The sequence below is a fragment of the Schistocerca piceifrons genome, chromosome X (genome assembly GCF_021461385.2).
Source record: "Schistocerca piceifrons isolate TAMUIC-IGC-003096 chromosome X, iqSchPice1.1, whole genome shotgun sequence".
NCBI lineage: Eukaryota > Metazoa > Arthropoda > Insecta > Orthoptera > Acrididae > Schistocerca > Schistocerca piceifrons.
The window spans coordinates 402,034,524-402,059,335 of NC_060149.1; the positions used below are offsets into that span (position 1 = coordinate 402,034,524).

At 37.8% G+C, this 24,812-nt stretch overlaps 1 protein-coding gene across 3 annotated transcripts in view; it reads left to right on the top strand.

Annotated features, from left to right (window-relative positions):
• Nucleotides 1-24,812, top strand: part of LOC124721219 (glutathione hydrolase 7-like) — an 87,238-nt gene that overhangs the window by 33,589 nt on the left and 28,837 nt on the right. The window contains exons 5-9 of one of the 3 annotated variants that reach the window (XM_047246071.1): nt 8,759-8,931; nt 12,069-12,359; nt 13,291-13,417; nt 13,529-13,836; nt 21,543-21,604. In XM_047246071.1, the coding sequence (XP_047102027.1) occupies nt 8,759-8,931; nt 12,069-12,359; nt 13,291-13,417; nt 13,529-13,836; nt 21,543-21,604 (961 nt within the window). Of the gene's footprint in view, nt 1-8,758; nt 8,932-12,068; nt 12,360-13,290; nt 13,418-13,528; nt 13,837-21,542; nt 22,058-24,812 lie in introns of those variants that run through there. The other 2 variants (XM_047246072.1, XM_047246073.1) reach the window with 2 other exon arrangements.

Consider the following 24,812-nt stretch of genomic DNA (forward strand, 5'->3'; position numbering starts at 1 on the left):
TAACAAATTTCTCTTCTTCAGAAATGCTTTCCTTGCCATTGCCAGTCTACATTTTATATCCTCTCTACTTTGACCATCATCAGTTATTTTGCTCCCCAAATAACAATACTCCTTTACTACTTTAAGTGTCTCGTTTCCTAATCTAATTCCCAAACCATCACCCGACTTAATTTGACTACATTCCATTATCCTCGTTTTGCTTTTGTTGATGTTCATCTTATACCCTAGCTTCAAGACACTGTCCATTCTGTTCACTGCTCTTCCAAGTCCTTTGCTGTCTCTGACAGGATTACAATGTCATCGACGAACCTCAAAGTTTTTATTTCTTCTCCATGGATTTTAATACCTACTCCAATTTTTTCTTTTGTTTCCTTTACTGCTTGCTCAGTATACAGATTGAATAACATTGGGGAGAGGCTACAACCCTGTCTCACTCCCTTCCCAACTGCTGCTTCCCTTTCATGCCCTTCAACTCTTACAACTACCATCTGGTTTCTGTACAAATTGTAAATAGCCTTTCGCTCCCTGTATTTTACCCCTGCCACCTTTAGAATTTGAAAGAGAGTATTCCAGTCAACATTGTCAAAAGCTTTCTCTAAATCTACAAATGCTAGAAACATAGGTTTGCCTTTCCTTAATCTTTCTTCTAAGATAAGTCGTAAGGTCAGTATTGCCTCACGTGTCCCAATATTTCTACGGAATCCAAACTGATCTTCCCCAAGGTTGGCTTCTACTAGTTTTTCCATTCGTCTGTAAAGAATTCGCGTTAGTATTTTGCAGCTGTGGCTTATTAAACTGATTGTTCAGTAATTTTCACATCTGTCAACACCTGCTTTCTTTGGGATTGGAATTATTATATTATTCTTGAAGTCTGAGGGTATTTCGCTTGTCTCATACATCTTGCTCACCAAATGGTAGAGTTTTGTCAGGACTGGTTCTCCTAAGGCCGTCAGTAGTTCTAATGGAATGTTGTCTACTCCCAGGGCCTTATTTCGACTCGGGTCTTTCAGTGCTCTGTCAAACTCTTCACACAGTATTGTATCTTCCATTTCGTCTTCATCTACATTCTCTTCCATTTCCAGAATATTGTCCTCAAGTACATCGCCCTTGTATAGACCCTCTATATACTCCTTCCACCTTTCTGCTTTCCCTTCTTTGCTTAGAACTAGGTTTCCATCTGAGCTCTTGATATTCATACAAGTGGTTCTCTTTTCTCCAAAGGTCTCTTTAATTTTCCTGTAGGCAGTATCTATCTTACCCGTAGTGAGATAAGCCTCTACATCCTTTCATTTGTCCTCTAGCCACCCGTGCTTCGCCATTTTGCAGTTCCTGTCGATCTCATTTTTGAGACGTTTGTATTCCTTTTTGCCTGCTTCATTTACTGCATTTTTATATTTTCTCCTTTCATCAATTAAATTCAAATTTCTTCTATTACCCAAGGATTTCTACTAGCCCTCGTCTTTTTACCTACTTGATCCTCTGCTGCCTTCACTACTTCATCCCTCAGAGCTACCCATTCTTCTTCTACTGTATATATTTCCCTCATTTGTGACAATTGTTCCCTAATGCTCTCCCTGAAACACTGTACAGCCTCTGGTTTAATCAGTCTGTCCAGGTCCCATCTCTGTAAATTCCCATCTTTTTGCAGTTTCTTCACTTTTAATCTACAGCTCATAACCAATAGATTGTGGCCAGAGTCCACATTTGCCCCTGGAAATGTCTTACAATTTAATACCTGGTTCCTAAATCTCTGTCTTACCATTATATAATCTATCTGATACCTTCTAGTATTTCCAGGATTCTTCCATGTGTACAACCTTCTTTTATGATTCTTGAACCAAGTGTTAGTTATGACTAAGTTATGCTCTGTGCAAAGTTCTACCAGATGGCTTCCTCTTTCATTTCTTTCCCCCAATCCATATTCACCTACTATGTTTCCTTCTCTCCCTTTTCCTACTCTCGAATTCCAGTCACCCATGACTATTAAAATACAGTCTCAAAACAAGCTCAGCAGGTCTGCAGGAGACTTCATGCAGTGGAAGACAAGATGTTGGGTAGAGAATTATGCCTTGGACCAGTGCCTTATGCCCATAAATCAAATATCAGGAGTATCGCAAATGCCAACGGTGAAAGCCTACATTGTATGATTCAGCTCACACTGTCTAACCGTGAGATCCAGAGGGCCATTGAAAATACTGCTCATGTTAATACTCAATGTGACATATGTCCACAGTCATGGGGTGAACAAAATATGACCTCATGGAATTACCTACCAGGTTTGTGACTGAGTTCATAGCAGGGCAAAAGTGTCAGGTGGAAAAGTAATTCTGGGAATACCCCAACGAAGTGTTATAGGGCCGTTACTGTTCGTGATGTATATATAAATGATCTAGTGGATGATATTGATAACTCCATGAGGCTGTCTACAGTGATGCTGTTGTACACAGGGAATTTGCAATGTAAGAAAACTTTAATGAAATGAAGTACGACCTGCAGAGGGTTAATGTTTGGAGCTGGGACTGACAGTTGAACCTTACCACAAATAAATGTAACTTACTGTACATAAGTGTGAAGACCTCTGTATTCTGAATATTTATACTCAGATAATTTTCTTATAAAAATTGTACTGTAAGATTGCTGGAGAAATTCAAATGTTGTGCAAAAAGCTTTGATGATAACTCGACATACCAGTGAGGGGGGTGGAGTAAGATGAACCTGAACTTCATTACAAGATTTCTGAAGTTTTAATAAAGTTCTCTAATGATCCAGCGTCATATTATATTACAGAAAAAATCCACACCATCAAAAAATAATTAATGTAGAGTAATGAAATTTTGGGGAATACATTTGTCTAGGTAACTTATTTAAGTGATCAATGTAACAGGGTCTCAGGTCAATGTAAGTGTGAGATAAGTCATTGCAAATGTGATATGCTACTACAATAATAACTAGTATAACTGTCGGAATATTAAATACAAGCATGCAAACTTGCTTCCATCGTGTTGTACAGGAGCCAGGTGTCAGTTTGTTGGATGGAATTCCATGCTTGTTGCATTTGGTGATTCAGTACAGAGTTGGTTAATGCTGTTCGTGAATGATGCTGGAGTTGTAGTCAGATGATGTCCCATATACGCTTGATTGGAGACGAATCCGTGGATCAAGCAAGCCGAGGCAGCATGTTGACACTCTGTAGAACATGTTGGGTTACAACAGCGGTATGTGGGCAAGAGTTATACTATCAGAAAACACCCCTTGGAATGCTGTTCATAAGTTGCAGCATAACAGGTCGAATCACGAGATTGTCGTACAAATTTGCACTCGGGGTGCACAAGATAACCACGACAGTTCTCTTGCCGTCATACAGAATTGCACCCCAGACAATAACTTCAGGTGTAGGTCTAGTGTTTCTAGCATGCAGAAAAGTTGGTTGCAGGCCCTCAACTGGCCTCCCTCTTACCAACACACAAACATCGCTGATATCAAGTCAGAACCAGCTTTCATCAAAAAATACAACAGACCTCCACCGTGCCGTCCAATGAACTCTCACTTGATGCCATTGTAGTCACAAATGGCAGCAGTTTGAGGTCAGTGGAATGCACACTGCAGGCCATCTGCCTCGGAGCTTTCCTTGAAGTAACTGATTTGTAACAGTTTGGTGTGTCTCTGTGGTGCCAACTGCTGCTCAAATAGCTGCTGCAGATGCAGCACTATGCACCAGAGCCATACACCAAATATGATGATCTTCCCTCTCAGTAGTGCCATGTGGCTGTCGAGAACCCAGTCTTCTTACAACCATATATTCGCGTGACAACCGCTGCCAGCAATCGTGTACAGTGGCTACATTTGTGCCAAGTTTTTCGTCAATATCGCAAAAGAAACACCCAGCTTCCGCAGCCCTATTAAATGACCTCATTCAAACTCACTGAGGGGTTGTTAATGGTGTCTTTGTTGCCTTAAAGGCATTCTTGACAAACATCAACTCAGCATGTCCAATTTCATGACCGTTACAGCATGTCTTTAAAGCAAACCTGATTTGAATCCTCATAGTGGCAATACTAGTGCCATTTTTATGTAGCAAGCATGGAATTTGAATAGAAATGATCTTTCATATGTAGAATCACATCTACCAACTTTCATTTATGTTGCACAACTCGTTCTTGGTACTGTGATTTATTTATTTATTTTTCTGTCAGTATATAATATATCCATGTGGGTCTTCCCATTTGTTTGAGAATTCCAGTTCAAGCTCCTTTAATGCAGTTTCCACACACTTATTAAGCACTGAATTTGATGAAATAATTTATGTTAAAGGCTGTCGCATTGCTAACACTTCAATATTTTCAAAATCACCATAGTTCACTCCATACAAAGCTTGTTTCCTTGTAATTCAGTTCTCATAAGAAACCAAAGATGGATAAAATATTGAAACAGCAAAATTTCTGAAATTGCAAGAAGAGTGTAAATCATTCCTTCAAAATTTCATCTACAAAATATTCCTCAAATTTCCATTGGCTTACTATTGACAAAAGCTCCAAGTAGTATTTGTCCCACACTGAGTGGGACTAATCCTGATCCAAATCATAAATGTTTAAATGAACTTCTTTCAGTAACTGTGGAAAAGGAATTAACTTTGGAATTCCATAGCTGACATTTTAATTCTTCCCTGCCGTGATCTTATAACATACCCATAAATAACTGATGTATTGAGAACATGCAAGCATGCTGAAAAAAACTTGAATGTTTTTGTAGACACATTCTGGATGAGTAATTTGCAAAGTGCATACTTAATATTATTACCTATCTTATTGATAGGAGTTCGAATGTAGTGTACCTTGCTTCACTGTAAACACAACTGTCCATTTGAGACTGTGAAAGGTTAGTCAGTCATTACATGTTGCCAAGTCTATGGCATCATCCCGTCTTGTATGGCTTTTTTGCCAGTGAAAATCATATTTGTAATATTTAAAATTTTCTGGAGTAACTTTTTAGATGTTTTATTACTCAGTATTATTCCTCAATCAGTAATTTTTTGAGCTGTGTGTATTTATTGTTTTTAAATATATTCATGCAGCATCACGAAAACGATTTACAAAAAAATTATACAGTTTTGCCTAATGTTAACACACACACACACACACACACACACACACACACACACACACGCACACACACACACACACACACACACACACAGAGAGAGAGAGAGAGAGAGAGAGAGAGAGAGAGAGAGAGAGAGAGAGAGAGAGGGGGGGGGGGTACTGTATATACTCTATATACTCTCCAACCAGATTGTGTTCTGAACTGAAAAACACAGAACATCATGAATCTAAAGCAATTATTTTAAAAAAAGTTGTTAACAAGGTCAGATATACAGGGTGATTACAGTATAAGCAGTGGCAACTGTCCAGTTTTTTGATCTGCTATCCGCTGTTCACTTGTCCTGCTTACTGCACAGTGTTTCCAAGATTGCATCACAATGGAAAGGACTGTGTGTGCTCTGTTTTGCGGTGTCCGGATCTGTGGTTACAGTGCAGTGTGAGTTTTGTGCATGGTTTAGGATAGACCCGCCACACAATAACAGCTTAGGTGGGTGGTACCAACAGATTATGGAAACCGGATGCCTCTGTAAGGGGAAGAGTCCCAGTTGACCTTGTGTGTCTGATGCAAACGTTGAAAGAATGCACAAGGCATTTCACTGAAGTCCTCACAAATCACTTAGTAAAGCAGACAGGGACTTGTTCATACCAAAGATTGCAGTGTGGAAGGTGTTGCCTAAGCAGCAATGTTTTAAGGTACACAAAGTGGGATTAGTGCAGGCCCTTACATCAGCAGACAAAGTGAAAAAGTGTGACTTCTGTGAAGAGCTGCTGTTAAAAATGAAGGCTGCTGGTTTTGTAGAAAGACTTATCTTCTGTGATGAAGTCACTTTCCATGTAAGTGGCAAGGTGAACAGACAAAATTTCCGTATCTGGGGTGTGAGAAACCATATACGGTGATAATGCTTCGGCATGACCCTCCAAAAGTGAATGTTTTCTGTGTAGTGTCACACGAGAAAGTGCATGGCCTGTTTTTCTTCGAACAACAAGCAGCGTCATGTAACTCATTTTGGTACATGTTGGGAACCTGGTTGTTACCCCAACTGGACACATTACAAATATTACATTTTGCAAATGGATAGTGTTCCATCCCATTTTTGCAGGAATGCACCAGAGCTTCTTAATCATACTTTTCACCAATGCTAGATTGGACATGCTGCAGTTGCAGGCAACATTCTTCTCCCCTGGCAACGTCATTTGCCAGATTTAACACCCTTCACTTTCTTTCAGTGGGAGTTTGTGAAAGACAAAGTTTATATACTGCCAATACACATGTCCCTTGAGGAAGTGTTTGGCCAGATAAAGCATGTGCAGACCGAGGGTGCACATGTTGAAGGATTATTATTAATCCATCAATAACTTGAACAGTTGCTGCTGCTAGTGCTGTAAGGTTTGCCCATATAAAGTAGTAAATCAGTTATTATTAATTTTTAAATTTGCACCATTCATTTATAAATGCACTGTACACCATTCGCACTACAGTGCAATAGCACACTGAAGATTATTCAACCACTCAAGGGCTTTTCAGACACATTGTGGATATCTTCAATTCCTCCTTTGAAAAACATAAATTACACAGTTTAAAATATGGTCTGTAGTTTGAAGTTCATTACACTCACAGAAAGGATCAATTGGAAGCTTCCATTTTGTCTTTAAGTTTTACAGCAACCCATCCCAGTCCTTATCCTGTCTAATCTTGTCCAAATTATTCTTGGAAGGTCAAAACCAGGAACTTGTTTGGTCACATCAGCAATAAGAGATCCATTTTGCAATGTGTTACTTCGTCAGTGCTCGTACCAATCCTTTCCTCCTCAAAAAGTCTGATCTTTGGATGGTTCTCCAGAGAGGCATCCTCGACTTCCATCAATTCTTCGTGTGTAAATGATGAGAAATTGAGAGATCAAACTGGTGCGATGCCTTCTTCCACTACTTTTTCATTGCAGATTTGCATCTGATGTTTGGCGCTTTGATATTGGCTAGCACTGGTGGCCAGGTTGTAGGGGTTGGTTTCATTGAGCCAATTATGATCCTCATCAATTCATTGAGCACCACACCAACTTTTTTGTGTGGGCACTCATTGCCCATACTGGGGCACTGTATTCTGCATTACAATACACCTGTGCCAATGCTGATGTGTGTATTGTGTTTATGTTGCTTGTCCGTGAACTGCCTGCTAATTTGACTAGTAAAGAGTTTCAGGATTTCAGTTTTTGCTTGACTTCTTGTAGGTTGTGCCTGTAGGAAAGTGTATGCTCAAGTTTAACTCCTCAGTATTTATGGATGTTTTCATGTTTAATTATATAAGTTGAGAAGTAAGGGGGTGAGTATTGAACCTTGAGGTAGGCCATTCTGAAGTGTTGTGAAACTGTGTATCTTTTCTCTCAGGTGGACTCTGAAGGTACACTCTATCAGTATAGTTTAGTATAGTTTTCATGATCAGGTTTTTCTTGCATTTTGCAAGTTTTAAGTAAAAGCCCTTGGATCCAGTCAGTCATACACTGATGATAAATTCAGCAGCACTACTCCTCTCTTCATTGTACCTTTGGTAACCTCTTTCTATTTATGCACTCAGCTTCAGTACTTGTTTACACCAGCTCCTATTTTTTAACCCGGGATCAACTCAAAATAATCAGCAGTAAGTGATGTGTCATTTGACATAAAATGACCATCTGGATAGTGATCACATGCACATATTTTTTTTTTTAATCGTCTTAATCACAAAGTTTTGTTGTACTTTTTTAATGGCTTGTTGCTATGCAGCAGAATGTGATGTATGCCATGTTTATATTATAATTTCTGTTTTTTTTTTTTTTTTTAACCTTTTAACATAGCAGATGCTTATTTTACTTCTCTTTAGATTCTGAAGATGGCTATTCCATAACTGAAACCAATAATCTTGTTAGAACTTTGTGATCAAGACAATTAAATAAAAAAATAAACAAGTGCTACAGGTGACAAAAAAAATCACTTGTGGGCATAAAAATTTGTAACACAACTTGATCTCGCATATTTGTACATCAAAAATCAATTCAGGAAAATCTGAAATTTGAAGCTGGAGGTCTCTTTTGATGGTACAAAATAGCAGAATGGCAATGTTTTACCATAGAATTCTAATCATTGTGTAGCTTGGCATTTTTCACATACTCATTGTTGTAACTTTCCTTATTCAATAACACAGATTTTACTGAATGCCAGTTAAGTACAAATAAACCACAGAATGTGATAAAGCCTGACTCTTCTTAAACTAAACTCAAAGAAAGGCTTCTTTAGGTGGATACCTCTTGGTTATTAAAGTATGCTTTAGATTTATTAGTGCAGGAGAACATTGTAAGTTTGTGTGACTGGAAGCACTTGCATGTGAACCACTCTCTTGGTGTACACACATGCCGCTGTTTCGTGCCTGGAAGGCACACCATATGGTTGAACAGAGACAGCATTGAATTAGACAAATAGGCATGTACATGTGCAAGCCAAACTTTTTCTTTTATGTTGTGAATTTATCCACTGTTGGAAAGGAACTGGCCTGTACAGTTTCTTTTCTTTTCAAAATTACCAATTTGGACATGGATTTCATCAAACAGCAGTAATTAAATTGCTTCCCTTCTGTATCAGTTAGAGGTGACGGATGAATAATGTACCTGATACATTCATTTTATTTTCAGGAATGGCTTTCCTGTTCCCACCAGTTTAATTTCATCAAATATACATATAAATCCTCAGCTTAATGAGACGTTTAGGCTCCAGAATTTCCTCAAGAACATTGAAGCGGGTGGAAATCTGACTTTACCAAAGCTTGCAGATAGTTTTGAGATGATAGCTGCTAATGGACCAGATGGTTGGTGAAAGTTATGTCATTTCTATTGAGCACTGGTGATGGCATAATTAAGTGCAGACTAACATTCCACGGGCAAGGTATTAATATGTAATTAACCTTCTTATTGTTCAGTGCTTTTTTATACTTATGAATTTGTAAATACTTTCAAGCTGCCTCTTGTTCTGTGTTCTAAATCAGATATTTATCAGAATTAGAATATTTGTCATGACAACTGAAACAAAGAAAGAATTTTTGGTCACAGGAATTCTTTCAAAATGCACTAATGTAGTCTTAGCTACTTACAAATCTTGCTTATCAATGTAGTAAGATAAATGTTTTGGAACTTGTTGCCCTGTGTTAAAAGTGAGCACTTTCATAACTGCAGTTTACTTGTATGAAGCCAATGAAATATTCCTGTAGTTTTATAGACATTTACTCTTCAGTTTCCTTGTTCAAGAAGAGTTGTAATTTTTGTAATCAATTCCTAGGTTTATTAACTACATGTGCCTATTATTTTATATTTTCATCACACTGTCATTTAATCAGTTTTGACATAGTTGTACATTTATCTTGCTATGAAAATTACATTAATTGACAACATCCAACTAAATAAAGTATTTTATTTGGCTAGTTATAGTATGTTGTGTAATTTATTTCTTTTGCATCTTGGATTCTGTGTGTGTTCTGTGTACATTATTTTTCATGTGACTGAAGTTGCTGCTGCCACCACTGGCCAACAGCTGATATATTATTAAATAACATACCTCACAATACTTTTCTGTTGTAAGTCAATAAGTACATTTCTTCAAATTCTTCTTGATATGTAGTCTAAACTTTGTGTGTTTGTAATAGAGTTGGCCAGAGTGACCGAGCGGTTCTAGGCGCTTCAGTCTGGAACCGCATGACCGCTATGGTCGCAGGTTCGAATCCTGCCTCGGGCATGGATGTGTGTGATGTCCTTAGGTTAGTTAGGTTTAAGTAGTTCTAAGTTCTAGGAGACTGATGACCTCAGCAGTTAAGTCCCATAGTGCTCAGAGCCTTTTTTTAATAGATTACAATTTGTGTTAATGTATAGTGGCAGGGCAGGGAGAGGGAGGTATGGGGAAGCGGGGTTCAAAAAGGGAGAATGAGGTAGTTCAGGATTCATTTATCAGTCTGATTATATGAGCTATGACAGTAACTACAAATTAATACAACTACTATTTTGTGTTGTTACTAACCATTTTGCAGCTCTGAAAACACACAGCTGTATATTCGTAGATAGCAATATGTGTATCTAATTTTCTATTTTCACTTAAGCTGTTAGAATAAAATAGCAGTGAATAAGTATTTTGTGACATATTCTGGCATTAAAACTTGAATTCTGATACAGAATAGCACGTAGGCCTTCTCTAAGTTTGAGCTCACTAATGTGAAGTCCTGCAGATAGTTGGAAGGCTATATTGTTTGGCTGTTACATAGTGATAGCTCACCTATAATGGAGGGAATAATGTTAGAAGAAATTACTTTAAGGGGGAGGATTTTTCCTCCATGAAAGTACAACCATTTAAATATGTGCTTGTATTTAACAAAATGTTTAAATATTCACTAGCGCTTTGTCTTTCTTATCCTTCACAGATACTCAACACAGAATTTGAATCCCATTCACCATGGCAACACTATGGGAATGAGGTTGGGTAAAAACTCTTCCTCCTCATCCCCCACCCCATCCCCTCCTCTTTATATCACAGTGTGTAAAGCCTCACATTACAACATGTAGTGGCTTTGACATCTCAAGGTGTCAGGTATTTTGCTAGATATCAGCATTTTTCTAGTGTAGGTATAAATACTGGACCCATTCCACTTGACGAGCAGCCTCAGGTAGCACCTGATGAAGATAACAAGTCATGTTGTTGAAATATCATGCAGAACGAAACGGATATCTGACAGAATACCTGACACCTCAAGATGTGAACAGAATACTGGGAATGTCTAAAGAGTTCAGTGTAGTCGCTTCATCAAAATGCTTATTTTATGGAACTAATAAGTGTGTGTTGGCCTGAAACTTTTTCATTTATTTATATTTCTGATAGTCAGATGCATAAATGCCTCTGTTTTTCAGTATTTTCTCCATGGCACATAAATATATATCAGTTATAAGTCTCATATGTATAAGTGTAATTTAAATTTTAATACATAGTTACTTTGGTTACTGTATGTAGTTTTATCAGCATGTGACTATTCTATAATCAAATGTAGTTATAACTTTGTTCTGCCTTGCTTTTGTACATGCCACTTATATTAAGTCTTTGCCTTCGCAAAGGTGGAGACTTCTGAAACAGTTACCCACAGGGGAGATAGTGCTGCAGTAAAGTAGTTGCTTATTTTATGGAGCTGAGTGATTTGGAGCAATGCTTAAAACAGTGGATACATATTTGGCAACAGCAGGGTTCAAATCCACACCTGATCATCCAGATTCAGATTTGCCCTGATTTCTGTAAATCATTGCAGATCAATATTTGTTCGACAAGTCAAGCTCATGGCAGGTTTCCTCCATATCCTTGTACAGTTACGTTTAGTGTGTCATCTCTAATGACTTTGATGTTGACAAAACATTATAGTAAAACCTTACTTTTATCATATATGGGAAAAGCCAGGTTTGAATCCTAGTCTTGTAACCCTGCTGAAAATTTTGTATTTACTCTACACCATTCAATATGAAGCCTTAACTTATCTGAACTGAGCTAGTACCTCATTTCTAATGACCTAGATGCTACAGAAAATGAGCAAAAAGACTTGGTATCAGTGGTAACCTTTATTTCCTAACTTTTTCACTTTATTAATGTAGATATTGGAAATAAATGACAAAACAGAAGTGGTATTTAGTCTACCCTTCACTTTGCTGATAAATGATCCTGTAATGCTGAAAGCATAAAGTCTGCATGTGCTTTACTTGGGTGTACAGGGAATTGTCACACTGTTCTTTGCTCAATGTGTATTCTACACTTGGCACTTTCTACTTGTAGTAGCCTTCAGATTTGTGTTTTGTAGTTATTTATGAATCTTCTACATGTTTAAAAGCTGTAGCACCCTAATGATGGCTTTTTCATTTTAGTTTCAGTACATGGATTCTCATTAATTTTCAACAATATTTTTTTTCTTTTTTTCTCATAAAATAGTGCTTTATAATGGACAGCTTGCAAATGCAGTGCTATCTGCAGTTGAAGCAGCAGGTGGTGTTATGAAGAAAGAAGATCTTGAAACATACCAGCCTAAAAGAAGAAAAGCACTGCATTCTGTGTTTGGAAGTTTCAATATAATAGTACCAGATTCTCCTTCTGGTGGACCATTCCTCTTGGAGACACTAAGGAAATTAGATAACAACAAGACAGTTGGAAACTTTACTGAAATGATACAGGCATTAACTGCAGCCATGCAAGAAACATACAGAACACAATTCAACTCATTTGGTGAGTGACTAACTGTTTCACTGTTTGATGTACATTAACATACTTTTAACATTTATAGAAATAATGCAAAGAGTAGAGAGAACCTGACACCTTGCCGTCGAATTACTGGTGATTGACGGATACATAAACAAATGTGAGATTATTTTATGGTGTTCATTTCATGCTGATTTTAGAAGCAACTAAAACATGTCTCTATTAAACAAGCAAACTGCAGTGTTAAACTGGTGGAATAACAGGCTTGCACGATCTAGTGATATCAGAGATCTACCTGTTCGCTATGTGCTCTCAGTCTGGATTAGCACTGCTGCAGTCTGTTCAGTGTTACCTGGCTTAACTGGTCTGCATTCATTTCACAGGCACAATATTTGTATTACATGAAAGACCAAAGAAGAGGTTGGTTGATCCACAAATAAGTACACACCAAGTCTGTTAAACACCAATTATATTATCAGGGACCTGTGTTGTCCAGTTAAGTTGGTGTCACAATTTTAATGAAAGATAAATGTGACACACACCAGAATTCACAGAGCCTGCACTTAAGCCACTAATTTCAAGTAATCTTTGTCTCCTGTAAATTGGACTAACTAGTGACCCCAGTGGAATACCAAATGAAATGTACTAGTGCAATGCGGGAATTTATAAACGAAATGCCAAGAAGGTGTACGGAGTGCTGGATCACACAGTTGATCTATACCTAGTCAAATATCCACTGAGGTTGAAACACATGTCATTTAACAGCACAAAAAGCACACATTTAATTACTTAATCTACAAATCTGGACTATTGTGTATTGGAGTTATAAATATATCCCTGACACAAGATCTGGAGCAAAAATCTGTTAATGTCTGCTGCAAGCTGTCATTAGGAAATTAGTATACTAGTCTGACACAGTTTTAATCCACAGCTATTGACATTTTCTGTTTTTGTCCAGGTGACACGCCTGACAACACCTCTGATCATGGGCTTCTCAGTTCAACAGCTTTGTGGAGTTATCCAGAAGCAGTGGGCTCTCATGTTGCTGCTGTTGATCTTAATGACTTGTATGTTTCTATTGTGAGGTTAGTGTGTTGTGCCAAAGTATGTTATATCCAAAGTTTTCTGTTTAGAAAGAAGAACATTAAACTGTATTTGTATCTGCCCAAAATGATAGTTATACTTCTCATTTCCAGTGGCTTGAATACCTGGTTTGGTTCACAGCTGTTGACAAAAGAGGGATTTGTATTAAATAATGCAATGGAAAATTTTAATGCAGGAAGTAATGCATTTGCTCCAGGAAAAAGACCTTTCTCACTTGCTACACCAATTATAGCAGTACAGAAAGAGGTTTGTGGAAGAAGGCTCATTTCTGGAGTGGGAGATGCAGTAGTTGGCATTCAGCTACTTGTAGAGTACATAACAAGAGAAAAGAATATTAGCGCTAGTATGGAAGCTCCACGTTTTCGGTACAACCCTGTGGAGAACCAGATTCAGTATGAAGGTAAGGAAATATTATTTATATAGTAACGTGTAACTTAGTGATATAATGAAACTTTTTTTACATGTTGATGTATTATGAAACGAAAGCAACTGCAGGAATGGAACTGGCACTCTGTAGCAGTGTGCCTTTATAATTAAATGTACTGACAGATAAAGACTGCTTACAAAAAAAGCTCTCACCAATGAGCCATCATTCTAGCAGCCTGCCTTGAGTGCCAGTAACTTTCACCTATTCCTCATAGTTATAATATGTCACCAAGTTTAATTATTGTACACACACTACTGGACAGTTAAAATTTCAGTGTGGAATCAGTTCTTAGGTTTCAGTTAAGTCATCATTCATAGATTCTTTACCGGAAGAGTAATAGTTGAGCAAGGTATGTAAGAGAACTTTCCATGAATTTGGGAGTCGGATAGGGATAGTGGGAAATTGAAGGTTTGATTTGTGTCCTGAGATGTGTTCAGATGCTTCCGTTAGTGTCTTTTTCTTCTTCTTTCTCTTTCAACCCAGGAAAAGGAGTATCTGGTTCAAAATCTCAAGATATAATACCAACTTCTTTTGCTTTGCTATTAGATTACACTAACCTTCAAAGCTTTCACTAAGTGTTGTCATTGTATCTTCAACAGCTGAGTGGATTTCAAATTAGTGTTTGCTGTATATAGCGTAACAATATGGGATTTTAATGTGTATAGTACAGTAGTTTCATCAAGATTTGCATGCTCCCATAGACTTCAGATATGGGCATCTCATTACTTTGTGACAGATCTGGACTATTGTAAAAAACTCTTAATCATTGCACAGGAATTGTTCCTTTCACAGGTTGCCTTCCTGGCTAAGTGTACTGCAGCCACTAAAAAAAAAAGTGCTACCTCTTATTCAAAACTTTGCTCTGAACTACATTGTACAGATATTGTAAAATAACATAGTGTCGTAAAATTAAGCCAAATATTGTCAGAGTAAATAAAAATTTCCCTTAAAAATGGTTAAAGCAAAGATGTGACATGAATTGTTCCCTGTCTTGTATAAATAATATCTGAGTATGGTTTGGAGAGTTAATGAACCATTTAATAACAAAAAAAAGAAAAAATTATTAGGGTTGATTTTTCATTCACCAGGGGAGAAATCTTATGACTATAAGACTTTCGTCTTAGATTTTCGATTACACAGGAAAAACTTTTTTGCTGAAAATACCTTATTCTTATGTTTTTTAGGGTGGGAAATCCAAATATGATACTTAAAAAAAAGTGTCACCCACCATTTCTTCACATTTTACAGTTAAATTTATAGATGATGTTGGTAGCACTGCTGAAAAACATTTGCTAGCAAAAAAAGTTCAATTGTATTTTTGTATTAACAGATTATGTTTTGTTTACTGTCAACCTAAACTCACTTTCCCGTTTCCTGTACATTTGCTAAGTACAATGTCTAATCGTGGTTGTAAAACCTCTGTTGACAGGTTTTGTTGTATTTGTGCTGAATTTGTGATTAAAAAACACCAAAGAAACATTACAGACTTTGTGAAAAGGGTTTATCTATCATACTTTGAATCTAAACTTAGTGATCAAGATAAATCTTGGTCACCGCATAAGGTATGTTATGTGTGTGTTGAAGATCTGAGAAAATGGTCCAGCAAGCAGAAAAAAAGCCTTTAGATTTGCTATTCCTGTGATATGGAGGGAGCCAAGAAATCATTCCAATGATTGCTACTTTTGCAGTGTTGATATTACAGGTCATAATTCAAAAAACAAGAAAATAATAAGCTACCCTAATCTTCCATCCGCTATCCGACCAGTAAGGCATAGTGTAGATTTGCCAGTAGCTGAATCACCAGATGATTTAAATTCTATTCCAACAAAAGTGTTTTCTGATGTACAATCTGATTTACAAGATCCAGATGATGATGAATTCCATTGTAATACAGAAAGTTTAGAGCCCAGATTGTTTACTCAGAGCGAGCTTAACGATTTGGTTAGGGATCTGGGCTCAATGAAAGAAAAAGCTGAATTGCTTGGCTCTAGATTAAAAGAAAAAACTTACTGGCAGTTGGAACCAGCATATACATGTATAGAAAGAGAGAGCAGCAATTTTCCAAGATTTTTTCAACAACAAGGTGATTTACTGTACTGCTCAGACATTCCCAGTCTGATGAATGAGTTAGGTAGGAAGATGGGAGGCTATCTATTGATTCATCCAAAACTAGTTTAAAGGCTGTTTTATTATACAATGGTAACATGTATGTATATATACATGTTGGACATTCTGTACATATGAAAGAAAGCTATGAAAACCAAGAAATAGTGCTAAATAAAATAGGCTATTCTGCTCATGGCGGAATGATATGTGGTGATCTAAAAGTAACATGCATGCTTCTTGATCAGCAAGGTGGCTTTCTCAAATTTCCAATTTTCTTGTGTGAATGGGACAGTAGGGCTAGGGATCAACACTGGTGCAGAAAGAACTGGCCTGTGAGGGAGTCTTTAAAACCTGGTGAGAAGAACATTTTATGCAAAAGCCTTATAGATGCAAAAAAAAAAAAAACGTACTCCTACCACCTCTACATATAAAGTTAGGCCTAATGAAATAGTTTGTAAAGGCTTTGCCTAAAGGTGGACCATGTTTTAAGTATGTCTGCCAAAAGTTTCCACACCTTTCTGAAGCTAAACTAAAAGAAGGCGCCTTTGTTGGACCTGACATTATAAAATTGATATTTGATGTTAACTTTGAATCCACAATGACCTTAAATGAGAAAGAAGCATGGTTATCATTCAAGCAGGTTGTTACAAAGTTCTTAGGACATGAAAAAGACCCAGAGTATGTTTCTATTATAGCTACAATGTTAAAGAAGTTTAAAACTTTCGGATGTTTAATGAGCCTGAAAGTTCACTTTTTGAACAGTCGCTTTGATTACTTCCCGTACAATATAGGAGATATTAGTGAGGAGCAAGGAGAGTGTTTTCACCAGGACATTAAAGTGATGGAAAAACACTACCATGGCCGCTGGAACACCAACATGATGGGGGACTACTGTCGGTGACTTCACCGAGTAGTTCAGCAAGCGACTCATTGTAGAAAAAGCTACACAAGAAGCTTCAAAGAAAAAAAGAAAGAAAATGCAAACCAATTCTAGCTGACAAGTGAAACCTCTACTAACACATATCTTTGTTTTAATTATCTAACTGTAAATACAATCCATGCTTATGTTGTAATAAAGCAGTTCATTAATTTCCCCGTTTACCATAGAACATAGGATTTTTATACTATATCATAAAAAGCATATTGCTTGAAAACTATGGCTGATACAAAAAAACTAAGGCTAGAGTTGGATTCAGCTCATAAAAATCTATAAAGATCAGCTACCAAAGTAAAAAAAAGTTTTAAAAAAAATTTCGTTGTCCTGTGTTATTTTTTCAGTTATTTGTTGGAGAAGAATGTCATCATTTTCCTCTGACCCTGCAGGAATCTTGCAGGAAATGACAGTTTTCCTACTCTCTAACAACTGAGATGGGTTCTGATCTGATATACATGATTACAACAGTTAAATGTAACAGAAATTTATGGTAAAATATGGTTAAGAGTAAAATGTGGTGTCACCGCCAGACACCACACTTGCTAGGTGGTAACTTAAATCGGCCGCGGTCCATTTAGTACATGTCGGACCCGCGTGTCGCCACTGTGATCGCAGACCGAGCGCCACCACAAGGCAGGTCTCGAGATACGGACGAGCACTCGTCCCAGTTGTACGACGACATTGCTAGCGACAATACGGACAAAGCCTTCCTCTCATTTGCCGAGAGTCAGTTAGAATAGCCTTCTGCTAAGTCCATGGCTACGGCCTAGCAAGGCACCATTAGCCTTACCTAGTTGAGAGTTATCGTATAAATGTCTCCAGAAGAACGTTGTAAACCAACAAAGAATAAAGTTAAGTATATTCCAAAGCTATGTATTTTCTTTATAGCAGTCATAACGTATCCTGTTCCAGACTTGACGCCAGTCGGCGTGTGTATACGCGTGCCTTCGGCTCCCTTCTCAGTGTGGCGTAACTAGCTTGTTACGCCACAACATAAAAGAAGGTCCCCAAAATATAGTCTCTACCTCTGGATTATGTTCTTATGTCACTTATTTGAAATGGGGAGGGAGGAGTGGAGAAGATAATTTTATTTAGTCATATAAATATGTAGTTTCTGTGTATTCTATTCTGTAAACAAATATGACATAAAATGTCAGTATGTGAGTTTCCACACAGCAAATTGTGGACAGAAAAAAGGTGAAGTATACAAAGAAGTGGTGGTCAAGCAAACCAATTTGGCTGTGTTACAATGAGATGTCTTACGTAGCCTGTACCAATCATGGTGATGCAATGGTTAAGACACTCTACTTGAACAGAAGGATGCTGTTTGAAATCCCCATCTGGCCATCCTGATTTAGGTTTTCAATTGTTACTCTAAACTCAATAAGGCAAATGCCAGGATGGTTCCTTTGAGAACACAGCCAGTTTCCTTTCTCATTCTTGCCCAATCTGAGCTTGTGCCCTGTCTCTAATGACCTTATTGTCAGTGGGATGTAAAACCCTAATCTTCCTCTTCCACCTTCACCTTTATTACCCTCTGATATCGCCACACATGTAAGCTTGCCATTCAGCTGCCAACTCTGTTCCATTGCTTGAAATGAAATGTCAAATGGATGACAGTAGGTGATCTTAGTGGGCACTCATAATTACGAAAATCATTTGTGTTCTTGGAACCAGTCCACAGAAGGTGTAGCTACATTGTGATACTGATGCATGACATCGCTTTTAGAACAAGTGCAATGTTGTTAAAGGTGCTGACTCTAAAAGGGGATCATGAACCCAGAAACTGTTTGTGCATTCTCCTATTGATACTAGTTCTTAATATACAAGGTGCATTCAAGTTCTAAGGCCTCCGATTTTTTTTCTAATTAACTACTCACCCGAAATCGTTGAAACTGGTGTTACTTCTCGATGTAATTGCCCTGTAGACGTACACATTTTTCACAATGCTGATGCCATGATTCCATGGCAGCGGCAAAGGCTTCTTTAGGAGTCTGTTTTGACCACTGGAAAATCGCTGAGGCAATAGCAGCACAGCTGGTGAATGTGCGGCCACGGAGAGTGTCTTTCATTGTTGGAAAAAGCCAAAAGTCACTAGGAGCCAGGTCAGGTGAGTAGGGACCATGAGGAATCACTTCAAAGTTGTTATCACGAAGAAACTGTTGCGTAACATTAGCTCGATGTGCGGGTGCGTTGTCTTGGTGAAATAGCATACGCGCACCCCTTCCCGGACGTTTTTGTTGCAGTGCAGGAAGGAATTTGTTCTTCAAAACATTTTCGTAGGATGCACCTGTTACCGTAGTGCCCTTTCGAACGCAATGGGTAAGGATTACGCCCTCGCTGTCCCAGAACATGGACACCATCATTTTTTCAGCACTGGCGGTTACCCGAAATTTTTTTGGTGGCGGTGAATCTGTGTGCTTCCATTGAGCTTACTGGCGCTTTGTTTCTGGATTGAAAAATGGCATCCACGTCTCATCCATTGTCACAACCGACGAAAAGAAAGTCCCATTCATGCTGTCGTTGTGCGTCAACACTGCTTGGCAACATGCCACATGGGCAGCCATGTGGCCGTCCGTCAGCATTCGTGGCACCCACCTAGATGACACTTTCCGCATTTTCAGGTCGTCATGCAGGATTGTTTGCACAGAACCCACAGAAATGCCAACTCTGGAGGCGATCTGTTCAACAGTCATTCAGCGATCCCCCAAAACAATTCTCTCCACTTTCTCGATGATGTCGTCAGACCGGCTTGTGCGAGCCCGAGGTTGTTTCAGTTTGTTGTCACACGATGTTCTGCCTTCATTAAACTGTCGCACCCACGAACGCACTTTCGACACATCCATAACTCCATCGCCACATGTCTCCTTCAACTGTTGATGAATTTCAATTGGTTTCACACCACGCAAATTCAGAAAACTAATTATTGCACGCTGTTCAAGTAAGGAAAACGTCGCCATTTTAAGTATTTAAAACAGTTTTCATTCTCGCCGCTGGCGGTAAAATTCCATCTGCCGTACGGTGCTGCCATCTCTGGGACGTATTGACAATGAACGCGGCCTCATTTTAAAACAATGCGCATGTTTCTATCTCTTTCCAGTCCAGAGAAAAAAAATCAGAGGCCTTAGAACTTGAATGCACCTCGTATTTCTTATGACCTCATATGTGTGGGAGTAATGGTCAATAAAAATGAAAGTCACATGCCCATTGAGCACTGCAGGTAATTTGAAAATCCCAAATTGCTGTCCCAAGTGAGGTCATTTGGTGAAGGGGGTTGGGGTAGATTGCCTTCTTCTGGCCTGCTATGAAAGTTCAGGAAAGTATATATGTTCTTTTGATAATTGTGTTGAGTTGTAGTAAAGTATATACTGATCTCAATATGAGGTTTGAGGACAAAGGTATGTGCTAACATGCATCTACTTATGTTAAATAATGCCAAAGGAACCTCAGAGCCTCATATGACAGATTGCTGATCTCCAAGTGTCACATACCCTCACACTGTGAGATACCACACAAACACTTGGAATTTAACCCAAGGCATTGGTGCATATTATAACAATCAAGAAAATTTTCACCACTACTCTTGCTCCCTCTGATAGCCAGATACTGATGAGAATTTCTTCCACCTCCATGACTGTGAGCAGGTACCTCCATGCTGCTTACCACCGCAGTAGCATGTATTACTGACCTAAGATGTGGGGGGGCTCTGGTGTGCTATCAGTTCAAATCATAATTTATTGCCTTGCAAATTGAATGCAAAAAATTGAAATAGAATAGGCCTAAATATGGAGTAAATTGAAATTGTGTTAAGAAAAATATAACAGAGATAACAGGAACAGTGGTTAAATAATAGATTAGAACTGTCAGGAGATGGACAAAATCAAAGAACAATAATTTAAAAAGATCAAAGCTGATGTAAAAGTGATAAGCCACAAGGTATTAGACCATCAAGGGGTACTGTAATTGATAAGTGGGGAACCACCAGGCCAGATTTCAAAAAAGAAAGAGTTCAAACTAAAGTTTGGCCATACCAATATTGGGAAATGAAAAAAATCTTAAGAAATAAGTGTATGGTCAGGAATGAAATGAATAGTGTCTATGTAAACTATTTGTAATCTAGTCAATGATAATATTGTGTATAAAAATAAAAAAAGGTAATATGATATGTTCAGCAGTAATAATATCCATAAAACTCAACAAGGAGCTTATTATACTATTGACAAAGTCCATTTATAATTACTGTATTATGTGTCGGTATGTACAGTCTAATATATAAAAGAACTGTACATATGGACATTTGTTGCAGAGAGCTGTGCTACATGTTTTGAAGTATCCCCAACAACATTCTAAAACTGAACTTGAAAAGTAGTCAAAGAAATAAATATTATCATTAATCTATAAATGGAACTTTAAATTTAATTGAGAACCTAATTTAATGAAGCTTACTAAAACATTTAATCTATGTGACATATTAGGACTCCAATTTATATCTCGTCTATGACTGTGGAGTTTCCACGTACTGTTAATCACCATGAAGTTTTAGTTTCAGTTACTATTTGCCACTCTCAATTGAAATAAGGAGTGGCTTTAATCTGTCTTAATGTTTCAGTATTGAAATATTTATCCATTATGTTTTCAGCATGGCATAAACCTGAGATGAGCAACAAGACGTTACACCAGCTTCGCCTTTTGAATTATAAAGTGAGTGCAATTCGTGAACCATACCAGAGCTCAAATTTGATAGAAAAAGTTGGTGATACCTTATCATCACGTTCAGATTCAAGAGGTGGTGGTGTGGCCTCGCGTTTTTGATCTAGAGTTCCCAGTTATCTTATGTTGTTACGTCAAAGTAGCCAAAGATATGTTGTGATATCTAATTTATATTTATTTATGCAAAGAAGATCACAATGAACAGGGAAGTGTAACTTGTGCAAATAGCTGAAAACTAAGTAGTAGCCGGAAACAAACTCTGTGAAGTTCATGAAATGTGTCACGCCTTCCATGATAGAACTTGTCTAATATTTGTATCCTGCTTCGAGAGAAAAATATGGTTAAAGATTGTATGGCATTTGTACATGGTGCATGCTTTTGATTTTACTGCTGTTATTAATATTGTTACTGTTATTTATTTATTTATTAAATTGGCTTTGAAAATAATTTATTCATTAAACAGTAATTTTCTAACAAGGAATAATTATTTTTACCTATTCAGATTGAAGTTTCTGAAAGTAAATTTTATATTCAACAAAGGAAGTGTCCCCTTATCCTCACAACAGATGCTGCATCCCTCTCAATCTGGGGTCTGAGTGACCTGCTCCTCCTTCCAAACATCCCAAATATATCCCTCTTTCTTCTCTGATGAAAGAAGTAAAGTTTACAAAAGATCGGCGTAGGTTGTTTTTTGTGTGTCAGTCAGCAGTACTGAAATTTTCCCCCCTGAATGTAAGCACTGGCCAGCCAGTCTGTCTCCTTGTAATTTCATTGTTTTCTCAGGTGACTTCTCCTTTTGATACAGCAGTTGTTAGCATGAATTACAAGGGCATACAACTGTACTACTAGCTGTAACTGACACACGGAAGTCCAGTTATGTTATTAATTCAACTTGTTAAGTGTTTAATAATGTTAGAGAATGTTGATAAAAGGTCTATTTATTAATGGGAAAACCAAAACTAATTTTGCAGTATTATATTTGTAACTTAGTTATTAACTCCTTTTGTTCTGTAAGTATATATTTTACATAATGTACACAGTTTTAAATGAGCATAAATCAATATCTGTGTGCTATGTTCATTATGGAATGAAACATCTTGTAAGGTATGAACCTTGTTTGAAACTTACAAATTTGTCAAACTGTAAGAGGGTGTGGAAGTAAAATAACTGACAAATTTTGACTTGGCAAAATTATTTTTCATTCTTATTTTGGAGCATGTTATTCTGATTATCAGTGCAAAGTTGTTTGTCATGACCTTTCGGAAATACACACTGTTCACACTAAACATATTTCAGACCAAAGAACATTTTCTATGGTTGTCATGATAAAAGAGGCATACGAGAATCTACATTAGCTTGATGAGTTCTATCTCATAAATACATTCATTTAACAGTCTCATAGTAACGGGATGCCCATATTTGTCAAAGTAATATATGTGTGCAAAATTGGGCTGCAGCTAAGGTAACCCCAAGGCAATGCTTGGAAAAATAATCGCATGAGGCAAAACAGCTCAGAACTTCAAATGTGACAATTGACAAGTACTTGTGATTGACAGTATGGTGCCCATGATAAACACTATCAAGTCCTCTTTCTTCGTATACATTTTTCCCATATTATGGGTATTATTTTGTCTTGTGTAAAGTGCCAACAACAGCTTACAGCCACATTTGGAAATCTTCCATTTTCCACATTTTTACCCAACACAGGTGTAAGTTGAAGGTGCTGTAGTAGGTTTTTAAATTTCTGTAAGGTTCCTGAGCCACATGCCAGTGACCTCAATGCACTTGATAAAGTGCATACACAGATGATCATGGGCTTCTAGGGAATAAGATGTAGGTTCCATTTTGATATACCTGTGATTGCATAATTTTTGGATTAGTAAAGAACACACATTTGAAGATACTGAATGGTAACTGTGGTAATCCACTGTGTTGTCATCCATTTTGTACCAGTGCCATTGCTGTGGCTACTTTGATAAGGGACCTCACTTTCAGCCATCAATACAAAAGTTTTATAATGTTCTGGAGACAGGTACTTGTTTGAAGGCTCTTACAAGAACTGTAAACACTTTGCAAAGTAGTACAGAGGGTATTCTAGAGTAATCTTCAAAGTATTCACATCGACTGCAGTTATAGCAGACAATTAAACAAAATTGTGAATGAGATTCTTCCACTTTTTGATGAGATCAAACTTGTCTGAAGAATGGGGGCTCTTTCTGATAATTAATCTGTTCATGGGCAAAAATATGGAAACACCAAAACCACAACTCATTACCACAACAAATACCAGGGAAGTTTGCAGGTTTGCGCTACCCCCAAAAATCACTTATTCAGCTAGACAAGTAGAATAGTAGTGTGCCATTTGTCTCAGACTTTGGCTCAAAATGACAAACACAGCCAAGTAGAATGTAAATGTGCTGGTTGCCTTGGGTTTGCACTGCACTTACAAATGCTGAGTAGGGTGCCTCAGGTGTGGAGGCAATGGTTGACAACACAGTACTTGTGTAATATGTTTCAACACCTCACTGGCACTGCCCTGCCCTGCCAGTCGCAGAAACAGAGTCTGAAATCTTTGAAAGTAAACTGCAACTGTCAGATCTTCGAACAGCATGGTGTTCTGACATTTCCCTAGGGAACTTCCATTTATTACCGCCGGCCGTGGTAGCCGAGTGGTTCTAGGCGCTACAGTTTGGAACTGCGCGACCGCTACAGTCGCAGGTTCGAGTCCTGCCTCGGGCATGAATGTGTGTGATGTCCTTAGGTTAGTTAGGTTTAAGTAAGGGACTGATGACCTCAGAAGTTCAGTCCCATAGTGCTCAGAGCCATTTGAACCAAACCTCATGTAATGAGTGAGGGAGGGGAAGAAATTATGATCCATGTGGTTATTTTGTGTTATCAGCTACAGAAAATGGATATTTACCTAACTTTTGCATAAAATCAGCCAACAGTTTTTCAGTGTGAAATTACAAACATTATGGAAGTTGTGAAAAAAATAGAATTGTCCAAGTATCATAAAAGAGGGAGAACTTAAGGTGGAGTAGTGATGTGTAACCTATTGCAGGAGGCAAAAGAAGTAGGTGATGTTATAATTTTCGAGGCAAAAGAGAGATTCAAGCTCAATGGCACGTAGTTGTGGTCCCCTCTTTTTATACCAAAGAACTTCACCACTTAATCTTCCAGTTTTCCAGAAACTCCCTTT